General features: G+C 44.5%; 1 protein-coding gene across 1 annotated transcript in view; it reads right to left on the bottom strand.

Moving 5' to 3' along the window:
* Window positions 1-18,918, bottom strand: part of avl9 (AVL9 homolog (S. cerevisiase)) — a 67,953-nt gene that overhangs the window by 6,877 nt on the left and 42,158 nt on the right. The window contains exons 8-15 of the mRNA XM_056253656.1: window positions 18,786-18,824; window positions 18,620-18,689; window positions 17,527-17,993; window positions 16,479-16,613; window positions 14,682-14,901; window positions 7,791-7,908; window positions 2,806-2,859; window positions 885-973 (exon numbers count right to left, since the gene is read on the bottom strand). Of these exons, the coding sequence (XP_056109631.1) occupies window positions 885-973; window positions 2,806-2,859; window positions 7,791-7,908; window positions 14,682-14,901; window positions 16,479-16,613; window positions 17,527-17,993; window positions 18,620-18,689; window positions 18,786-18,824 (1,192 nt within the window). The remainder of the gene's footprint in view (window positions 1-884; window positions 974-2,805; window positions 2,860-7,790; window positions 7,909-14,681; window positions 14,902-16,478; window positions 16,614-17,526; window positions 17,994-18,619; window positions 18,690-18,785; window positions 18,825-18,918) is intronic.

Genomic DNA, 18,918 nt, shown 5'->3' with positions numbered 1-18,918 from the left:
CCCTCCAGCTTCCAGCATGAATGAAACAGACATTACATTACATGTTTGTACTCAATAATGCTCACAATCACATCATCCTATTTTGGGTGTAAATAGGAAAAATAGTACTCGTCTCTAAAGAAATTTATATGTGAATTTAGACATATGCGAATCATTACGTTTTTTCTAGTGTAGAGGTTTATAGAAGTTTTTTGTTAAAGATTTCCTGACAAAAAATGAAGAAAATATTGTCAAAGATTTTTATAAAAATAATATATATTTATATAATTTTTTAAAATTGAATTTCCCTAAATCATGCTGCCCTAATTCTGGCTGAACTCCTATATCTGGAGATGGGAGAAACTTACAGAAGGAAAGTTCAGTTAAATCGGCTCAAACATGAATTTTATTCTGGGACTAGGCTTAAGCCTTGTCAGTGAAACCGGGGGTGAATGTTCTTGAGTGGCTTAGCCATATCCAGAAGGTGAACCCAATTAAATCTAAGACCTAAAAATGGCTGTTCACTGATGGTCCCAATTAAGATGTGCAAAGTTTGGGTGCTTCAACTAAGCACTGAGTTAAGGGTTGTAATCATTTCAGTTTTTGCTTTTTAATAAATTTGCAATACGTTTTCACAAATATGTATTTTGCTTTGTCATTATGTGCTGTGGAGTGCAGATTGATGTAAAAAAAAAAAAAACACATTTTAGCATAAGGTTGCAACTTGCAAAATGTGGGGAAAAAAATGCAAGGTATGAATACTTTCACAAGGCACTGTAAATGGCATGTACTACATGCACAGTGTGGCTGTTTTGTACTGCTGGAACAGATTGTATGGGAAATAAGTTCAATGTGAAATAAGAAAGAATTAACAAGTGAACTATTGAATCTATTGTTAATCTTACCGACAGCCTTTCCTGTTTGCACGACACTTCTGCTCGTTGACATCACAGCATTCCCAATCTTCTTCCCACGCTCGCTGTTCTGCATTGAACTGAAATAACAGGAGTGAGCTATCACAAAAACTTCCAATTTTACAATTTCTTGTACAATTCCATGATTAACCCCTTCTGAGACTGAGACTTCTGAGAAGCTGTCATACATGGGGGTGCACTCCTTTACATGTATGCTCCCTCCCACCTCCCACCAGTGAACAAGTGGCACCTGGTTGATCTTTCACAACAAGGCACAAAGTAACTTTTCAGACCCTTTAGTGTCTCTGTTCTTCTCTGGTGGAATGAGCTGCCAACCTCCATCCAAACTGCTGAGACCACCACAACTTTCATGAAGAAACATCTCTTCCACAAGCACTTGACTAATCCACAACCATAAACAAAGCACTTACTCTAACTCCAATTAAATTCTATTCTGTTCTAGCTTTTGTATTCATCTAACTTAAACTTTAAACTTGCCAACGACTACTATGAATATTGTTGCTCTTATGAAAATTGCCTGTGATGTTCCCCATTTCTAAATTGCTTTGGGGGAAAAAAAAGGTACTGCTTAATAAATAAATAAATACATTAGCAACTCTGGCCCTGTACACATTCAATTCATTTTTGGATTTGTTGTCTTCAAAGGTTGGGCCTTTGTACAAAAGGACATGGTTGTTGTCATTTAATTCAGAAGAAGAATTTCCTGAACGGTGAATAGAAATGCCCCGTACCGGTGCACACAAACCCACTTCAAGCACAGAATATGTATGTTTACACAGAAAATACTGCAGGTTTTAGCGACAAAGTTTTAGTAATGTCTAGAGATGTGGTCTGAAGTGACTTTGCATCACTGAACTATTGAAAACATATGTTCCTCTGAGTCAAATGTGTCTTGCAGTCTTTGTCAGAATTTTTTATGTATTTTATTACATTTATTGTACCTTCTACTCTCAAAAGCCTTCAAGAGCTTGCTGTAGAGAAGATCCCAACTGCATCATGATAGACATGGTTTGCTTTCATTTTAAACAAAAGATTCTCATTTAATATGTGACCTCTGAAAATATAAATCTGCCGCACTATTTATGATTTAGGTGTCTCAGATTTAGGCAGTCAGTGCTAATGAAATGTATTATTTTAGATTTATTTGCAATTATTTTAGATGACTGTTCACTGAAGTAGTCTTTGTCTGCTGATTTGTGGCAAGAAAACTATAATAGTGGCCAAAAGTAATGTCTGGACTAAACAAATTGACATCTTCACCCTTGATTCAAATATGATTAAACATTTGTTAAAGATTTTGTAAGCATATTACATAGTTGTGCGTTCAGCCAATTGTTTTATTTGTCGCAATAAAACATGCCAAATTGTGCGGATATAATTTTTGACCAGGCTGGCAAACAAAGAACTTATGAACGCATGCAAAAACAAGAGAGACATTTTAATAACTGATGAAGCTTTTTCCGGTGAGATTTTTGTTTTTCTATGCATTTTCTTTTTTGCACAGTAAAATAAGATCTGTAGCTGTAGTTTGTCTTTTTTGCATACCTTAACCAAGTTGAGAGTTTTTACTTTCCTCATATTTAAAATAATTTAAAAATATAAAAGATTTCCCTCATTTTTGATGGTTTAATCGAACTTGTAGGGTCATTAAAAACAAATATCCTTTTGGCCAATACTGTAGGTCCACTTTGAAAAAATTTTTTAAAGTTCAAGTGGGGAGAACACCTTTTAAAAGTACTGCATATTCACTAGTGAACCATTTTGGATGTCTACCTTTTTATATTCAACATAAATTACTAATTAAACTAAAGTTCTACAGACATTTTATATGGATATTAAAAGTACCCGATGAAGGAGTATGTAAACAAGAGCATAATAGTGTAACACTTACTGTGACAAGCGGATCTTTACATCGGCCACACTGTACTGACCCTGGAATGGATGTCTATGAACAGAGAGTCAAAGTTCAAGTTGCCTATCTGTCGCTCACGTTTGACGTAACGTCGACGTGATGACGTAATTGGGATCACTTCAGGGAGCCCTATCATCTTCGAGTGTCTACAGAACGAGCCAATGAACGTTGGTGTGCGTGAATCGCGCCACGCGCCCCACCCCGCAGCGCGGGTATAAACAGGAAGCGGACGCACGCTCTCATTGTCTCTCACTTCTGAGCCGAGCTTCCTGTTCATCTCTGAATCTGCAGACTGCTGTTGTTCGTTGAAAACTCTACAGACAGTGTTGGTGTGACGGCGTGAGCAGCGAGTGGCCGTGAACATTTCTTTGATCAAACAACTGCTGTTTTTACAGCAAGAGAGCTTGTGTCGGTTCGGTGGGTGTTTACCATCAGTGTACACAGTACACATCGGCCATTCCCTGGGTGCCTCAGCACTGTGAGAGTTCACAAAGAGCATATTTTCTTTCACAAAAAGAGCAACACAAGCGTGACCTTGCGTCCTTTTAAAGATGTCATTCCGCTTGTGCGTTTCTGGATGCGATCGTTCCCTGGCCACAATAGCTGCCTCTCGTGTTTGGACATTAAGCACGCTGAGGCAGCCTTTGTGAATAGTTCATGTTCCTATTGGGGGAATATGACTATGGCAGTGTTGAGATCGAGACTTGGTTACCTCAAGGGAGGTGCAGTCCCCTCGCCTATGCCCCGATCTAGTGCCTATTCTGGACCTCAGAATAGGCCTACTTCGGGCACTTAGCCAGGGAGATCCGAGGATTACCGTGAGGGCTTCCCCGCCGAGGCAATCTCCGACCAGTCGTGTCCTTTGGAGCTCCAACTGAAGACCAGATGTTGGTTGCAGCATCGGAGGGGGAGCTTCAGTCCTCTAGAAATGAGAATTCGGGTGTTACCCCGTTCGGGGGATGTAGCGTTGGCCGAGTCCGATCCAGAATGGGCGGCTATGCTTTCCCGGGCCCCCGAGAAGGTCAAGCTTGTGTGAAACCCTCCACCACGTCCCGAACCTTCTCGGTTGGACGATTGGTTTCTCAGCGCGCCGCCCCAGTACCATTCTTTCCGGAAGTGCATGAGGAGCTCACTAGGATGTGGACGGCGCCGTATAGGGCCAGAAGCTAGTGGCTCCTCCCTCCTCACCACCCTCGATGGCGGAGCAGCTAAGGGGTATGTGGATGTCCCGCCGGTGGAGCGTGCCATTGGGATGCAACTGTGTCCAGTGTCCGCTTCCTCCTGGCGGGGTCATCCACACCTCCCATCCAAGGCTTGTAAGTTTTCGTCCGGTCTTACAGGCTGCTTCTGCCCTCCCTGCCATGGCGCTCCTGCAGGTCCACTAGGCACAGGCGTTCATGGACATGCACGAGGGTGGTTCTGACCCAGAGCTCCTCCGGGAGCTCCGTGCGGCAATTGACCTCACCCTCCGGGCGACGAAAGAAACCGCACGTTCCGTCGGTCGGGCGATTTCCACCTTGGTGGTCCAGGAACGCCACCTTTGGCTCAACCTGGTGGATATGAGGGACACAAATAAATATCGGTTCCTGGATGACCCTCTTTCCCAGGTTGGGTTATTCGGCGATGAGGCCGAGAGCTTTGCCCAGCAGTTCTCGGCTGCCCAGAAGCAAACGGAGGCCACCCGGCACATCCTGCCCCGGCGGACCGCTGCTGCCTCCACCCGTCTGCTCGTCGCCGAGGTCAACCTCCTGCGGCGTACTCCGCTCCCGCTAAGCCACCGCAGCAGCCATCACCCAGGCCTCAGCGTGGAGCATGCAGCAGGAAGTTGGCCCCGCCCGTCCAGGCCGCTGCCAAACCAGGAGCCAATGCGGAGGTGCAAACGACCCTGAGACCCCTCTATGTGTTGAAGTGGAACCTGTTTGTTGAGTGGTGATAATCTCACCAGGAGAACCCCTGAACTTGCTCAATCAGAGCTATACTTGCCTTCAGTCAAGTCAAGTCACCTTCATTTATAAAGCGCTTTTAACAGTATGGATTGTTTCAAAGCAGCTTTACAGTTATAATAGAAATAGGATAGTTATACCGTAACAGATAGTTTAGGCTTTACAACAGCATTAGGATAAAGTTATTGTCCAGCTAAAGTTAGTTTTGATTGATTCACTTCCGTTGCGAAGATCATTAGTTATTAACTTAGGCTCCGCTAACACGACACCGTTCTAACAGAAAAACGCCCATTCGTACAAAACAGTGCCTGGTGTCTCGAGAACACACTCCTTGAAATAGGTTTGAGGGTGCAAACGATTATCCATTATCTCTGCGCATCACGTGTTCAGTCCATAGGTATACGTGTTTTAATATATATGTGCGCAGGCGTGTAGTCCTTCTTCACAAATCAACCCTCAACAAACTACTTGTCTGGTCTTAAAAATGTATAATACAGAAATTTTTGTCGCAAAAAAACGCAAAGCCTCAGGACCTCAGACCAGCTCTTTGTCTGTTACGGAGGCCAGCAGAAGGGAAAGGCTGTCTCCAAGCTGAGGATGGCCCACTGGATAGTGGATGCCATCGCCTTGGCTTACGAAGCCCAAGGCGTGCCTTGTCTGCCCGGGTTGATAGCCCATTCCACTAGGAGTGTCGCTTCTTCCTGGGCGCTGGCACACGGCGCCTCGCTGACAAAAATCTGTAGAGCTGCAGGCTGGGCGACACCTAACACGTTCGCTAGGTTTTATAGCCTACGTGTTGAGCAGGTTTCTTCCTGTGTGCTCGCTTCAACCAGCCGGTAACATCGAAGTTCCCGCTCTAGTGTCGGCTTGCTGCGCCACTCCCCTCCACATGGAGCAGATACGTGTGCTTTTTGCTCCAGTCGAGCTCCCCACTTAGGCGAACCCTATAGAGATCCTCCGTACCCCTTCGGCAGTCGGACATTGCAGAGCGTCCGACGCCAGGTCTAGTGCTCGTATGCTTGTGTAACTTGTGCTAGGCTGGGTTGCATATGTTGTGATCCCTACGGCAACCCCATATGTGTATTCTTCCACGACCAGCTCCCTGCAGTGAGCCCGTGTCTTTCCCTTGGCAGAGTCCGCTCTGCCGTCACTGCCCGGTGTTGCCTCCCCCTTCTCAGGCTGGAGCCACCCCAGTGACATTCCATATGTTGCACTGCCCCTAACCGGCCAGTCCATATGTGTATTCTCCACGTTACCTCCCTTCGGGCAGGATGTGGCTTCCGCAGCGTCCCTCTCCCCTGGAAAGGCACGCTTTCCCAGTGTTATCAAAGAGTTCCACTGTGTGGGGTATAACGAAACAGCAGTTTGAACTCCCTTTACGCAGGCCTTCCACCCCAGTCAATTGGGGGTCTGAGAGTCTTGCATAGGGCGCTGGATGTGGCAGCAACCGTGGCGTTTTCCATAGGGATCCCAATTACGTTGTGAGCGACTGATAGGGAACGTCTCGGTTACTAATGTAATCCTCGTTCCCTGAAGGAGGGAACGGGAGACGTTACGTCCCGTCGCCACTGTTGCTGACCATAGCTGTAACGGCCTTCACGATCTCGGCTCCTCAGCGAAAAACAATGTGCGCCCGCTTCCTGTTTATACCCGCGCTGCGGGGCGGAGCGCGTGACGCGATTCACGCACGCCAACGTTCATTGGCTCGTTCTGTAGACACTCGAAGATGATAGGGCTCCCTGAAGTGATCCCAATTACGTCGTCACGTCAACATAACATCTCCCATTCCCTCCTTCGTTTTCTGTGTTATGGTAAAACATTTGTTGAAAATTATTATTGAGTTAAACAAGCTTGGCATCCCTTTGAAAGTTTAAAAAAAATTAATTTGAAAAGTAACAGCCAACTGAGCAACACATGCTATTGATGCATAAAAGATGACAAAATTTAATTACCAGAAATGGGTAAAATGGTAGTTGGTGAAGGAGGGTGCAGGTAAGTCACTAAACACATTTTTCCTTTATAAATGAGTAAGTTTGTAATTATGTTTGTATAGTACATTCATGTCCACACATGCTCTACTGAAGGTAGTTTACATCAAAGTTCTTTAAATATTCCTAACAATTTGAGACCTAGTGTTCTGAGTTGCTTATATAATAATGCACGCCTTCCATGTTTGAATAGTGGAGACCAGGGACTATTGTAACACAATTTGACCAATTGAAATACTCGAAATTAGCGACAGGGATGAAATCGTTATTAAACATGACCATCATCCTTTTGAGGTTACAGTAGAAGTTTGAAAAAGGGAAAAATGATCTGGTTTAATATTTAATTTGCAATGCCGTGAATAAACAAGAATAAACCTAATGTTATAAAAGGGAAACAAAACATTCTGCAGATGAAATTTAATATTGTGTCTGCATTACAATAATCTAGCCTTGATGTCACAAACGCATGAACTAATTGTTCCGCATTTGTCATTGAGAGCATATGACGTAATTTAGATATATTCTTAAGATGGAAGAATGCGGTTTTACAGATACTAGAAATGTGACTTTGCTGTGCCATTATTTATAAAGATTACTTTATAAATATTAAATATTATATTTAAAATGTACTGAAGTATACTTGAAATAGTTCTACTTTAGCACAAATAAGTATATTAAATACAACGTTAGCTGAACTTCAGCAATACTTTTGGACAACTAAAATGCAAAATTACAAAGAAATTGTGCTTAAGTATATTATTTTTTCACTAAAGTGGTTACAGCCCACCCAGCCTTCTGTTACAACTCCTGATGTGGGAATATTAATATCAAAGTTTGAGACAAAAAAATACAATAATGATTTACAAATGTTAAAGCAAAATGTGTTGCCACCATCCCCGGTCTCACATATTTTTCTGAATGAGCCAGCTCCTTTTTAAAATATGGTTGACTTTATTTAGGCAAACTATAAAAAATAGTAGTAGCAGAATTACTGCTAGTATTCTATTCTGATTTTTTGTCTCAGTTCTCATACCCTGGAGTGATCTCGGCCATTGCTGGATGCTTGTTGCTGATCCACAGTCTGTAGTTGTGTGTGATTTTCCAGGCAGATGTGAACGCAGCTCCATAATCCGCCAACAGCCGCTCATGATCTGATAAACAATATTCAACAAAATAAATAAATAAATAAAACCTCAGAGTCACAACGACACAACAGTACACATACATGAACCTGGAGTGATGTGTGTTCAGTTGGTAACTTGACCTTGTATACAAAATAAATAAATAAATTTAAAAAAGGCACTGAATTCCTGGATGTGGTAAAATAGTGATACTCTAAGTCAAAGATAACAGATGATTTAAAGGGATAGTTCACCCTAAAATTAAAATGAAGTCATCATTTACTCACCCTGGTGGTGTTCTAATGTCATATGCCCTAATTTTTTTTTTTTGGGACCACAAAAACAGATTTTTTATTTTTAAATGTCCCGCTTGCGCTCATCCATATACCGGTAATGGCAGTGAACACCGACCGACCAGCATGAAGCTTTTAAAAAAAAATAAGACGCAAAAGTATCTCAGAATGGTGATACGACACGTGTAATTTATCCCAAGTGTTCTGGGGTGTACAATAGGGTTTGGTGAAAAACTATCAAAATTTATTGTATTATTTAATGAAAATCCTGATTGGCGAGCGTTCATGACACTTATTGGTGCCACAGTTAACTCCGATTTGCCCAGAAAAATCACACAAGAAATCAAAACAAAACATGAAATACATTCCATGTACTTTCTTCTTTGAGGTGAATATATCTGTTGTTTTATCGCGTTCACATCTGTCAACTGTCATTCTGACTGTCACCTGAGAACTGGAGTTCTGGTTCGGATATGTTTAGCTTGGTGAAGAGAGTACACAGATACGTTTTTTGGGGATTTCTAGGAGTGTATTACTGTCAGGATTCCATCCACGTCACGATCGCCATCACCGCCCACTCATTCCCAATCACCCAGTCGGACACTCCCCCGTTCACCTGATTACTGATCACCGTCACCTGTGTCCCATCACCCACATGCACTATAAAGCACTCACCTTGACTGCAGTCACTTGTCTGGTCTCGTCGTTACATGACTCACAGACTCTCCTTCCACTCACCTGCTACTTACCAGATTCCCGATCCTTCCGTCTCATCCATCTCCAGTGTGACTGCTTCTAAACCAGCTGCAAGAGAGAAAAGGACATTATCATTTCAGCTAAGCCTGTTCTATGTTTCCATATCATTTGATCCTCACCTGTTATCTCCGACTGAGTATTCCTCTGCACAAATAAACGACTATAACTTACCATCCAGTCTGTTTCCTCTGTGAACCCTGACAGAAGACCAGACCAGTAAAATGATGCAGAATCAGCCGGAGCCTGTGGAGGATCTTCCTCTCAGTCAACCACCAGCAGATGCAGCGATCAATACACCACCATCACTTCCGCAATCACTTGCTGCTTCGTTCACTGCCTCCGCGAGTCCCATGGCCCGGCCAGCGACCTTCTCTGGAGAGGCGGAGAACTGCAATGGGTTTCTGTTGCAAGTATCGCTATACATCACTATGAATGAGCATCAGTTCCGCACTGACGAAGCCCGTGTGGCGTTTCTGATTTCCTTGCTGTCCGGTCCAGCGCTTCGTTGGGCAAGGTCATTGTGGGATTCTAATTCACCTGTGATTAAGTCTTTTAATTCCTTCAAACAGCACTTCAGAGAGGTATTTGAGCAAGCTGTGTCCGAGCTGTCTATTCATGACCAGCTATTCAATCTTCGTCAAGGTAATTCATCTGTAAGTTCATATGCCCTGCAGTTTCGCACTCTCGCCGCTTCCTGCGGCTGGAATGAGAGTGCTTTGATCTCTGCCTTCCGTCATGGCTTAAACTCGAGGATGCGCCATCAGCTGGTTGTATATGATGAAAGCACGGGGCTGGAAAACTTGATCCAACTAACACTTCGGATTTCTCAGCGTCTCACTGCCTACACCTTGAGCGAACCCACTGTAAGTTCTCCGCCTCCGTCTCCATCTGTCACTCCTCCAGCACCCATACCAATGGAAGTGGATACTACACATATATCCGCAGTGGAGAGACAGCGTCGAGTACAACATTCTCTTTGTCTCTACTGCGCCTCCGACAAGCACCTCATCAGTTCATGCCCAGTGCGTCCACCGCGTCAAGCGGTAAGTGCCATCCAGTTTGCTCCGAGGGTAGAACGTTTGATTCGTACCAGTGTGCATATTCTGACCCCTTCTGTCTGTCTCCCAGTGCAAGCCCTTGTTGACTCTGGTTCCGCGGGGAACTTCATCTCCAGCCTCTGTCTTTAAAAACTGAACATCCGTCAACGGCGCTTATCACAAGACCTGCTCATCCATACCATTCAAGGCAAGCCATTAGGAAGAGGTCGTATTCGCCACTTTACACCCACTCTCATCCTTCGGATCGGATGCTTACACTCGGAGGAAATCTCTTTTATGGTGCTGGAGGAGTCCACCGCAGATATCATCCTGGGACGACCGTGGCTTATCCAACATCAGCCAGTACTCCACTGGGCAACCGGAGAGGTACTCCAGTGGGGTGATAACGGTCATCATTCCTGTCTCGGTTCCGTTCAGAAAAGCCCTTCCTCTCTTCAGTCCACGCCAGTAACGGGCGAATCAAGAATTCCAGTCTGCTCTACATCCGTAGAAAGCCCCGAGGTCCAGAGCCAGGTCGAGATCCCAGTGGAGTACCGGGTGTTCCAGGATGTCTTCAGCAAGCAACTGGCAACCAAGTTACCACCGCACCGGCCATGGGACTGCGCAATCGACTTGCTACCCGGAGCTACCCTTCGCAAAGGTCGTATCTACCCTCTGTCCATCCCGGAACAGAAGGCCATGGAGGAGTATGTGGAAGAAGCACTCAACCAACACTTTATTCGACCATCGACCTCCCCTGCCGCTTCGAGTTTCTTCTTCGTGGCCAAGAAGGACGGAGGCTTGCGGCCGTGCATTGACTATCGTCACCTCAATTCCCAAACCATCAAATTCAGTTATCCCCTTCCTCTGGTCCCTGCCGCTCTGGAACAGCTCCGTGGAGCTCGCATTTTCTCAAAGTTAGACCTAAGAAGTGCATACAACCTGATCCGCATTCGTCGAGGTGATGAGTGGAAGACCGCCTTTGTGACCCCTACAGGCCACTATGAATATCAAGTTATGCCCTTCGGATTGGCCAACGCTCCTGCCGTCTTTCAGGGATACATGAATGAAGTCCTCCGTGAGTTCCTCAATCGCTTTGTGGTGGTCTATATTAATGACATCCTCATATACTCTTCATCCCTGGCGGAACATCATCAGCATGTCATTCAAGTTCTGGAAAAGTTAAGAGAACATCAGTTGTACTTAAAGTTGGAGAAATGCGAGTTCCACACCTCCACCGTCCACTTCCTGGGGTACCTGATCTCCCCACGCGGGGTAGAAATGGACCAGAGGAAGGTGGAATCCATCCAAGACTGGCCACAACCCAACTCCATAAAGGAACTCCAGCGTTTCCTTGGTTTCGCAAACTTCTATCGAAGATTCATCCGTAACTACAGTCTGATCAGTGCTCCTCTCACCTCTGCGCTCAAAGGCCGGCCCAAGTCTCTGTCCTTGTCCTCTGATGCTGTCCAGGCCTTCCAGCGGCTGAAGGAGACCTTCATTACTTCATTATTATCTCAGCGGCAGGGTGAGCCATCCAAACTCCTTCCATGCACCTTCTTCTCGAGGAAGCTGTCCCCGGCGGAGCGGAATTATGACATCGGTAACCGGGAACTGTTGGCCATCAAGCTGGCCCTCGAAGAGTGGAGGCACTGGCTGGAGGGAGCGAATCATCAATTCACTGTCATCACTGATCACCGAAATTTGGAGTACCTCCGCGAAGCTAAGAGACTGAATCCCCGTCAGGCCCGCTGGGCTCTGTTTTTCACTCGCTTCAACTTCACTGTGTCCTATCGTCCAGGCAGCAAGAATTGTAAGGCAGACGCCTTGTCTCGACTCCATCATCCCTCCTTGGAAGATGTTCGTCCGGAACCTATTCTCCCTCCAGCCGTAATCCTCAGTCCCATCGTCTGGGAAATTGACCAGCAGATCAACCAGGAAATGACTCACCAACCTGCTCCGCCGGGAGGTCCAGAAGGGTGTATCTTCGTGCCACCTCATCTTCGGACTCCCCTTCTGGACTAGCAAGGTAGGTTCCGGGTAGCAAGCGTACCCTCTCGCTCCTCAGTCAACGGTACTGGTGGCCATCCATCGCCAGAGATGTCTCCAGGTTTGTCCGCGGGTGCTCAGTCTGTGCCATTAGCAACACACCGAGAAGACTTCCAGAAGGTAAACTGGTGCCGTTGCCGATTCCCAGACGACCCTGGTCCCACATCGGGATTGACTTCATGACCGATCTACCCAATTCTGAAGGCTTCACCTGTGTTTTTGTGGTAGTGGATCGATTCTCTAAAGGATGTAAGCTGATCCCCTTACCTGGACTCCCTACTGCATTGGAAGCAGCGGAAGCTCTATTCCAACATGTCTTCCGGAACTTCGGTCTTCCTGAAGATATCGTCTCAGATCGGGGTCCACAGTTCATCTCACGTGTGTGGCAAGCCTTCTTCAGACTTCTCGGGATCACCATCAGCCTTTCTTCAGGTTACCATCCGCAGACTAATGGCCAGACTGAGCGTAAGATACAGGAGATCGGTCGTTACCTGCGGACATACTGCCACCAGTACCAAGACAGCTGGAACCGTTACCTCCCCTGGGCGGAGTACGCTCAAAACTCCCTGCGACAGAACTCCACCGGGCTCACCCCCTTCCAGTGTGTCCTTGGATACCAGCCTCCACTCTTTCCTTGGTCGGGTGAGCCCTCGGAGGTTCCAGCTGTCGACTTCTGGTTCCATCAGAGCGAGGGGGTATGGGACTCAGCTCACGTGCAGCTACAACAGGCAGTTCGGAGACACAAGGAGCAAGCTGACCGTCACCGACTCGACACTCCCTTATACCAACCAGGTCAGAAGGTATGGTTGTCGACTCGGGACATTCGTCTCTGTCTGCCTTGCCGTAAGTTGAGTCCTCGATTCATTGGACCTTTCACCATCCAGAGGCAGTTGAACGAAGTCACCTACAGGCTCAATCTTCCCCGTCATTACAGAATCTCTCCTTCTTTCCATGTATCCCTACTCAAACCCTTCACTGACCCTGTCACTCCTGTCCCCGCAGATAATCCTCCCACGGATGTACCTCCTCCTCCCGTTCCCGTCGAGGAGGAGCCCATCTACAGTGTCCGCTCCATCCTGGATTCCCGGCGGCGAGGTCCAAGGCTGGAGTATCTGGTCGATTGGGAGGACTACGGGCCAGAGGAACGATCTTGGGTCCTTCGTGACGACATCTTGGACCCTGCCCTTCTCGTCCAATTCCACAATGATCATCCGGATCGTCCCGCTCCCAGGGGTCGTGGTAGACCTCGCCGCCGGCAGCGCTCCTCTCAGGCGTCAAGAGCCGCCTCGGGAGGGGGGGGGGGGTACTGTCAGGATTCCATCCACGTCACGATCGCCATCACCGCCCACTCATTCCCAATCACCCAGTCGGACACTCCCCCGTTCACAATCACCTGATTACTGATCACCGTCACCTGTGTCCCATCACCCACATGCACTATAAAGCACTCACCTTCACTGCAGTCACTTGTCTGGTCTCGTCGTTACATGACTCACAGACTCTCCTTCCACTCACCTGCTACTTACCAGATTCCCGATCCTTCCGTCTCATCCATCTCCAGTGTGACTGCTTCTAAACCACCTGATAAAAGGACATTATCATTTCAGCTAAGCCTGTTCTATGTTTCCATATAATTTGATCCTCACCTGTTATCTCCGACTGAGTATTCCTCTGCACAAATAAACGACTATAACTTACCATCCAGTCTGTTTCCTCTGTGAACCCTGACAATTAAATGTTGCGTTTTTATTAATCTTGATTTTTCACAACTTGTGTGCTTTTTTTGGTTGAGTCAGAGTGAACGACGGTGCGCTAATAGAGTGTCATAAACGTGCGCCGTGCACAGAAGACCTACTGCCAAGGTCAGGAGGATTTTTGTTAAATAATACATTACATTTCAGTTTGTTTTTCCACCAAACCCTATCGTACATCCCCAGAACATATGCAATATGGAATACATGCAACGTGTCGCATGGGATCATTCTGTGATAATTCTGCTTCTTTTTTAAAAGCTTGATGTTGGTCGCTATTCACTGCCATTATATGGACTAGAGTGAGTGGGACATTTTTAAGAAATTCTCCTTGAAAAGGAAAGAAGGGCATATGGCATTACAAACAACACCAGGGTAAGTAAATGATGACTTAATTTCATTTTAGGGTGAACTATCCCTTTAAACAAGTATATGGCTCAATGGATAACACTCTCGCCTCAAAGCAAAAAAGGGCAACGGTTGGAGTCCTGGCTGAGCCAAGAGGCCATTTCTGTGTGCAGATTGTATCTCCCCATGTTGGTGTTGGTTTTCTCTGGGTACTACAGTTTCCCCCACAATCCAAAGACATGCAGGTTAGGTGAACTGGAAACTAGATATGAGTGTAATTGTTTATGTGTGTATGTTACATCCACTGGCCATCCATCCATGGACATACTGTAGGAGATTAGATGCATGGATGTTTTGCGCTGTATTGTTGGGTCACTGTATCACATCACAAGTTGGAGATAACAGATTGTCTCCATTTCAACACTCAAAACATTTCATCATATGCACCATTATTCCATCACTTTAATTACTATTGTTCATTGTTAATTCATGTTCATTCATAATAAAAACAGGTATTCTAAAACATTTTACACAAATTAATATAAATGTGTGTGTGTGTTGTGATGCACCTTGCTGTAGAGCAGAAGATAACAGCGAGTGTACATATAGGCCAAACTGTGCCCTTATCCACTCGTCTCCACCCTCCCAGCCTGTCCCGTCCAGAAACACATCCTCTTTATTTTCAGTGACATGTTTCACCAGGTAATCAGCGAATCGCAGATCAGCTGTACTTAAATACAGCATTTTGCGCAGCTCTGGGTCATGGATCTGAATACGGGCTTCATCCACCTGCACACAGGCAAATTTAAAACAATTAACTCTCAACAGCTATACATCCGAGAAGGTATTTGGTTTAACAGCCTCATGGGTTAACTTAATACCTCTCCCTACAAAACAGACCAATTTCATATTTCAAACATAAGGAAATAAAAATGCGTATACATTGCAAACAAAAATTAAGCCTATTTTAAGGGCCATTAATACCGTATTGTGTTTTGCATCATGACATTATTTTTATGACAATTCAAGAATAGTTTACCCAAATTAACAAAATATTCTGTCATCACTGTGACTGCCAGTCGCTCTTTTCAAAGCAGTCACAATGAATGGGGACCGAACCATTCAAGCTTTCAAAAGGATGCTAAAGCACCTTAAAAGCATAATAAAAGTGGCCAAACAATTTGTGTTATATTCCAAGTCTTCTGAAGCCAATGCCATACTGGTAATTTAAGTCATTTGTTCACTGAAAATCTTCAAATAAGCCTTATCTATTCTTTACATCTTTATAAAAAGAAATAGTAATGCCAGAGTTGCTTTAAAGCAAGCCTCCAAGGAAAAAAAACCCCACTGGGGTGGGGAGATAGGATGCTGTTTTATTTTAACGGATGGCTTCAAAACGCTGAATAAACTGATTTTGAAACAGCTTATCACTTATTTACAGCCTATTGGCTTATATTCAACCTCCCATTCATTTCTATGGTATCGACAACAGTGATTAAATGTCGCACTCTGAAAGCGATTCAGTGACATCAAGGTTATAAAGTGATTAGACAACATGATCCAAGTTGGCCGTTATCCTTTCTGTGATGGTAGAGAGAGATGGCAGTTCGGCATCGAGATGTCGTCCTTGGTCATATTCAGAGCTTGGGGTTAAAACTCAACATGAAGAACTACGTTCCTGGGCGTGATATGGGACTCGACTACGATGCGGGCACAAATGTCTCCCGCGCGTATGGTGTCCAGGATGAAGCTAGGCCACGCCATCACTGTAAAGCAATTTCAAAGACTGCTGGGCCTCATGGCAGCTGCGTCCAACATAATACCCTTGGGTCTCCTGCACATGCGACGGGGGCATCCTAACGACGCAGTGCGAGTTCCCTCGAAAGGGAATGTCTCGGGTTACGTCTGTAATCCTTGAGACCCGAGACGTTTTCTTGATGTAATACGCCATCAGCCGGCAGGTCAGGTGCATAATGCAATGCGTCGCGACTCGTGTAAATTTTTTAACTATTTACAATAGTGTAAAAAGACAGGAATTTTGACCACATAATCATTCGGTCGATTGTGGTGCGCACCGATAATGAAAAGTGACAGTAGCCGGCAGGCTGTAGACGGTAGTTTTCTTATTCCCAGCGAAATAACAATACAACCTCATTAAGAACGTCTTGATCGACTGGGATACAACTCTCCTGGCCTACCTCTCCTTCTTTTCGTGGCGTTTCTGGTCCCTTGATTTATGTCCCAATAAAAACAATTGAGTTGCACACATTCTTGACAGGCTTTGTGAGATTCACCTAATATCATCTCATGTCTGTCTCCATAATTAGAGTGTTTACAGAACAAAGAAAAAAAATTGATGGACTCACGTCCACAACGGCATCACTTAGGTGGCGCTGTTGACGGAAGAGGATGTTGGTCGCACCGGCAACAAAACCTCGAACACTTATATCTGATAGCAGGTGGTGCTGTTGGAGTGCCATGTATGGCATGCACAGGTAACCCTGGAAACAGGACAAAGAAGTCAAAAGGTCATGGTGCATGTTTAATCCAGTGGTCAGGGTTGGTCAGCAGTTAGTCCCTGTTGGTAGAAGTTCTAAATACTTTCTGGAGTAAAAAGTTGAGAATTTGTTGAAAAATTGTCAGTTACTACATTGCTACTCAATGTGCATGTCTGCTAACATTTTGACTTCATGAGGGGTTTTTCTTTTGTTGCCACTTTATTAAATAGCATGATTAACTAATTTTATTGGGGCGATACAATAAATATGGCTCTATCACAGTACTTGCTATCTCAAGTTTTAAAACACAGAGGATACTGTAAAGGAGGGTCGTGGATACAGTGCGATGAAGTTAGCCAATCACAGCAGTGGGACATTTTTTGGTGCAAAAAACTTTGCAAACTTTATAAACTAACCTCGACTGCATTTTTTACAGAGGCCCTAAAGCAGGGGTGGGGAACGTTGATCCTGGAGGGCCACTGTCCCGCAGAGTTTAGCTCCAACCCTGAAAAAAACATTCAGCTGCCTGTAACTTTAGTAATCCTGAAGACCTTGATTAGCTTCAGGTGTGTTTGATTAGGGTTGGAGCTAAACTCTGCAGGACAGTGGCCCTCCAGGATCAACGTTCCCCACCCCTGCCCTAAAGGGACATGGTGATATGAAATGGGAGGGAATATGTCAATGCTTTTGCATTCGTTTGCAAAATGTTTGCGTTAGACTAAAATAAAAAATGCAAGTCTATCTTCAGTCATTTTTCCTACTGTATAATTACCAATTAAAATTCTGAATCTGAATTAAATAAAATAATTTAATCTTGAATCTGAAAAACAAATATATTCAAGCTTTTTATAATTACTGAACTTGCACAAGTGTAGTTTTACTCTAGAGTATGGTGGATGGTTTCTTGTGTGCACACCTTCGTAAAGATAGCGAGTGGTAGTCCATACTGGTCTTCTTGCAATCCAGATACAATGCCTGAGGTCAACGTTCCCTGTCCTGTGGCTGACTGTGGCTGTACTGTTATTGGCAGACCTGAATCTGTGTCAAACATCTCTGAATGATCTATGTCCACATTCTCTTCCATTTCATCCATAACATGAGGCTCCAGTGTCTCCCATTCACACTCTGAGGAGTCCAGCAAGCTTCCCGTGTGAGGCTGAAGGTAGTGTGTGTCCAAAGCAGTGTTACAAGCCTTTGATTGATCTGGCTGTTCACTGACATCATACCTGCCCTCAAGCTCTTTTGGTATGTCAGTAACATCTGTAGCAGACATGGAGAATGATTCTTCATCTGCAGATATGATTTCTGGTGAACTGAAGTCCTCTGAGATGCTCCTCCGGGGCTGGTAGTGAGAGGAATCTGCCATCCCATGCTCTATTATACCTGAAAAAAAAAAAGGAATTTAATAAGTCACTTTATATAAGAATATTATTCATAAAAAATTCAGTTTACTTTTTAAAAGAATTCCTTCTACATAAATACCAACATAAAATCTACTTTGCAGCTTACTCTAACAAGCAGAGCTGACGTTATGGCAATGGCCGTTTTTGTTTTCGACGGACACGCGCGCTGTACGCTGTAAGGCAATCACAACAGACTGAGCTGTCTGGCCAATCAAAGCAGAGTTGCTCACGGAAAGGAGGGATTTAGAGAGATTGATTCATCTGACAAGTCGTTTGAGAATCATTGAAAATGTGGTGATGAGCAAATGTATATTATGAGGAAATGAAACAGTTTTAGACCTTTGATGCATGCATGTAAACCTGTTGTAGGAGACTCTAAAACAACATTAGGAAACCTTAAAATAGCATAATAGGGGCACTTTAAGAAACTGTTTGTATTTTTAGATCATTTAATAACATTTGTAGTATCTTGTTAAAGTTACTCAGCAGTGTTACTATTTCTTTATTAACTTTTAAGTTAGTGCTTCAATTTTTTTTGTTAGAATAACACACCCACCAACATAAATCTGGCACAATATCAAAAGACCTGTTTTAAAGCATTTTTACCTGGAAACAATGACAGGACAGTCATCAGAGTTTCAACCAATCTCTTCACCGGAGTCACATAAAACAGGATCTATAGGGAGATAGTAAACATGAGTGTATTTAAGACTGGACTCATCGTTGAGATCCCACTTTACTACAAAGTGTGTATTGAGATGGTAATAATTACCTTCTTTTCTAGCAGAATCAGTTTAAAAATAATCAGAACCTACAGCAAATAAAGAGAAACAACACAAACATTTAGTCCAAAATCAGACAAGTTTCATAATAAAGATCAAAATAAATATGTATTATCCAAAAGG

Source organism: Rhinichthys klamathensis, unplaced genomic scaffold, assembly GCF_029890125.1.
Source record: "Rhinichthys klamathensis goyatoka isolate OS25496 unplaced genomic scaffold, OSU_Roscu_1.1 h1tg000108l_1, whole genome shotgun sequence".
Lineage (NCBI taxonomy): Eukaryota > Metazoa > Chordata > Actinopteri > Cypriniformes > Leuciscidae > Rhinichthys > Rhinichthys klamathensis.
This window is presented reverse-complemented; position numbering and strand designations above follow the sequence as displayed.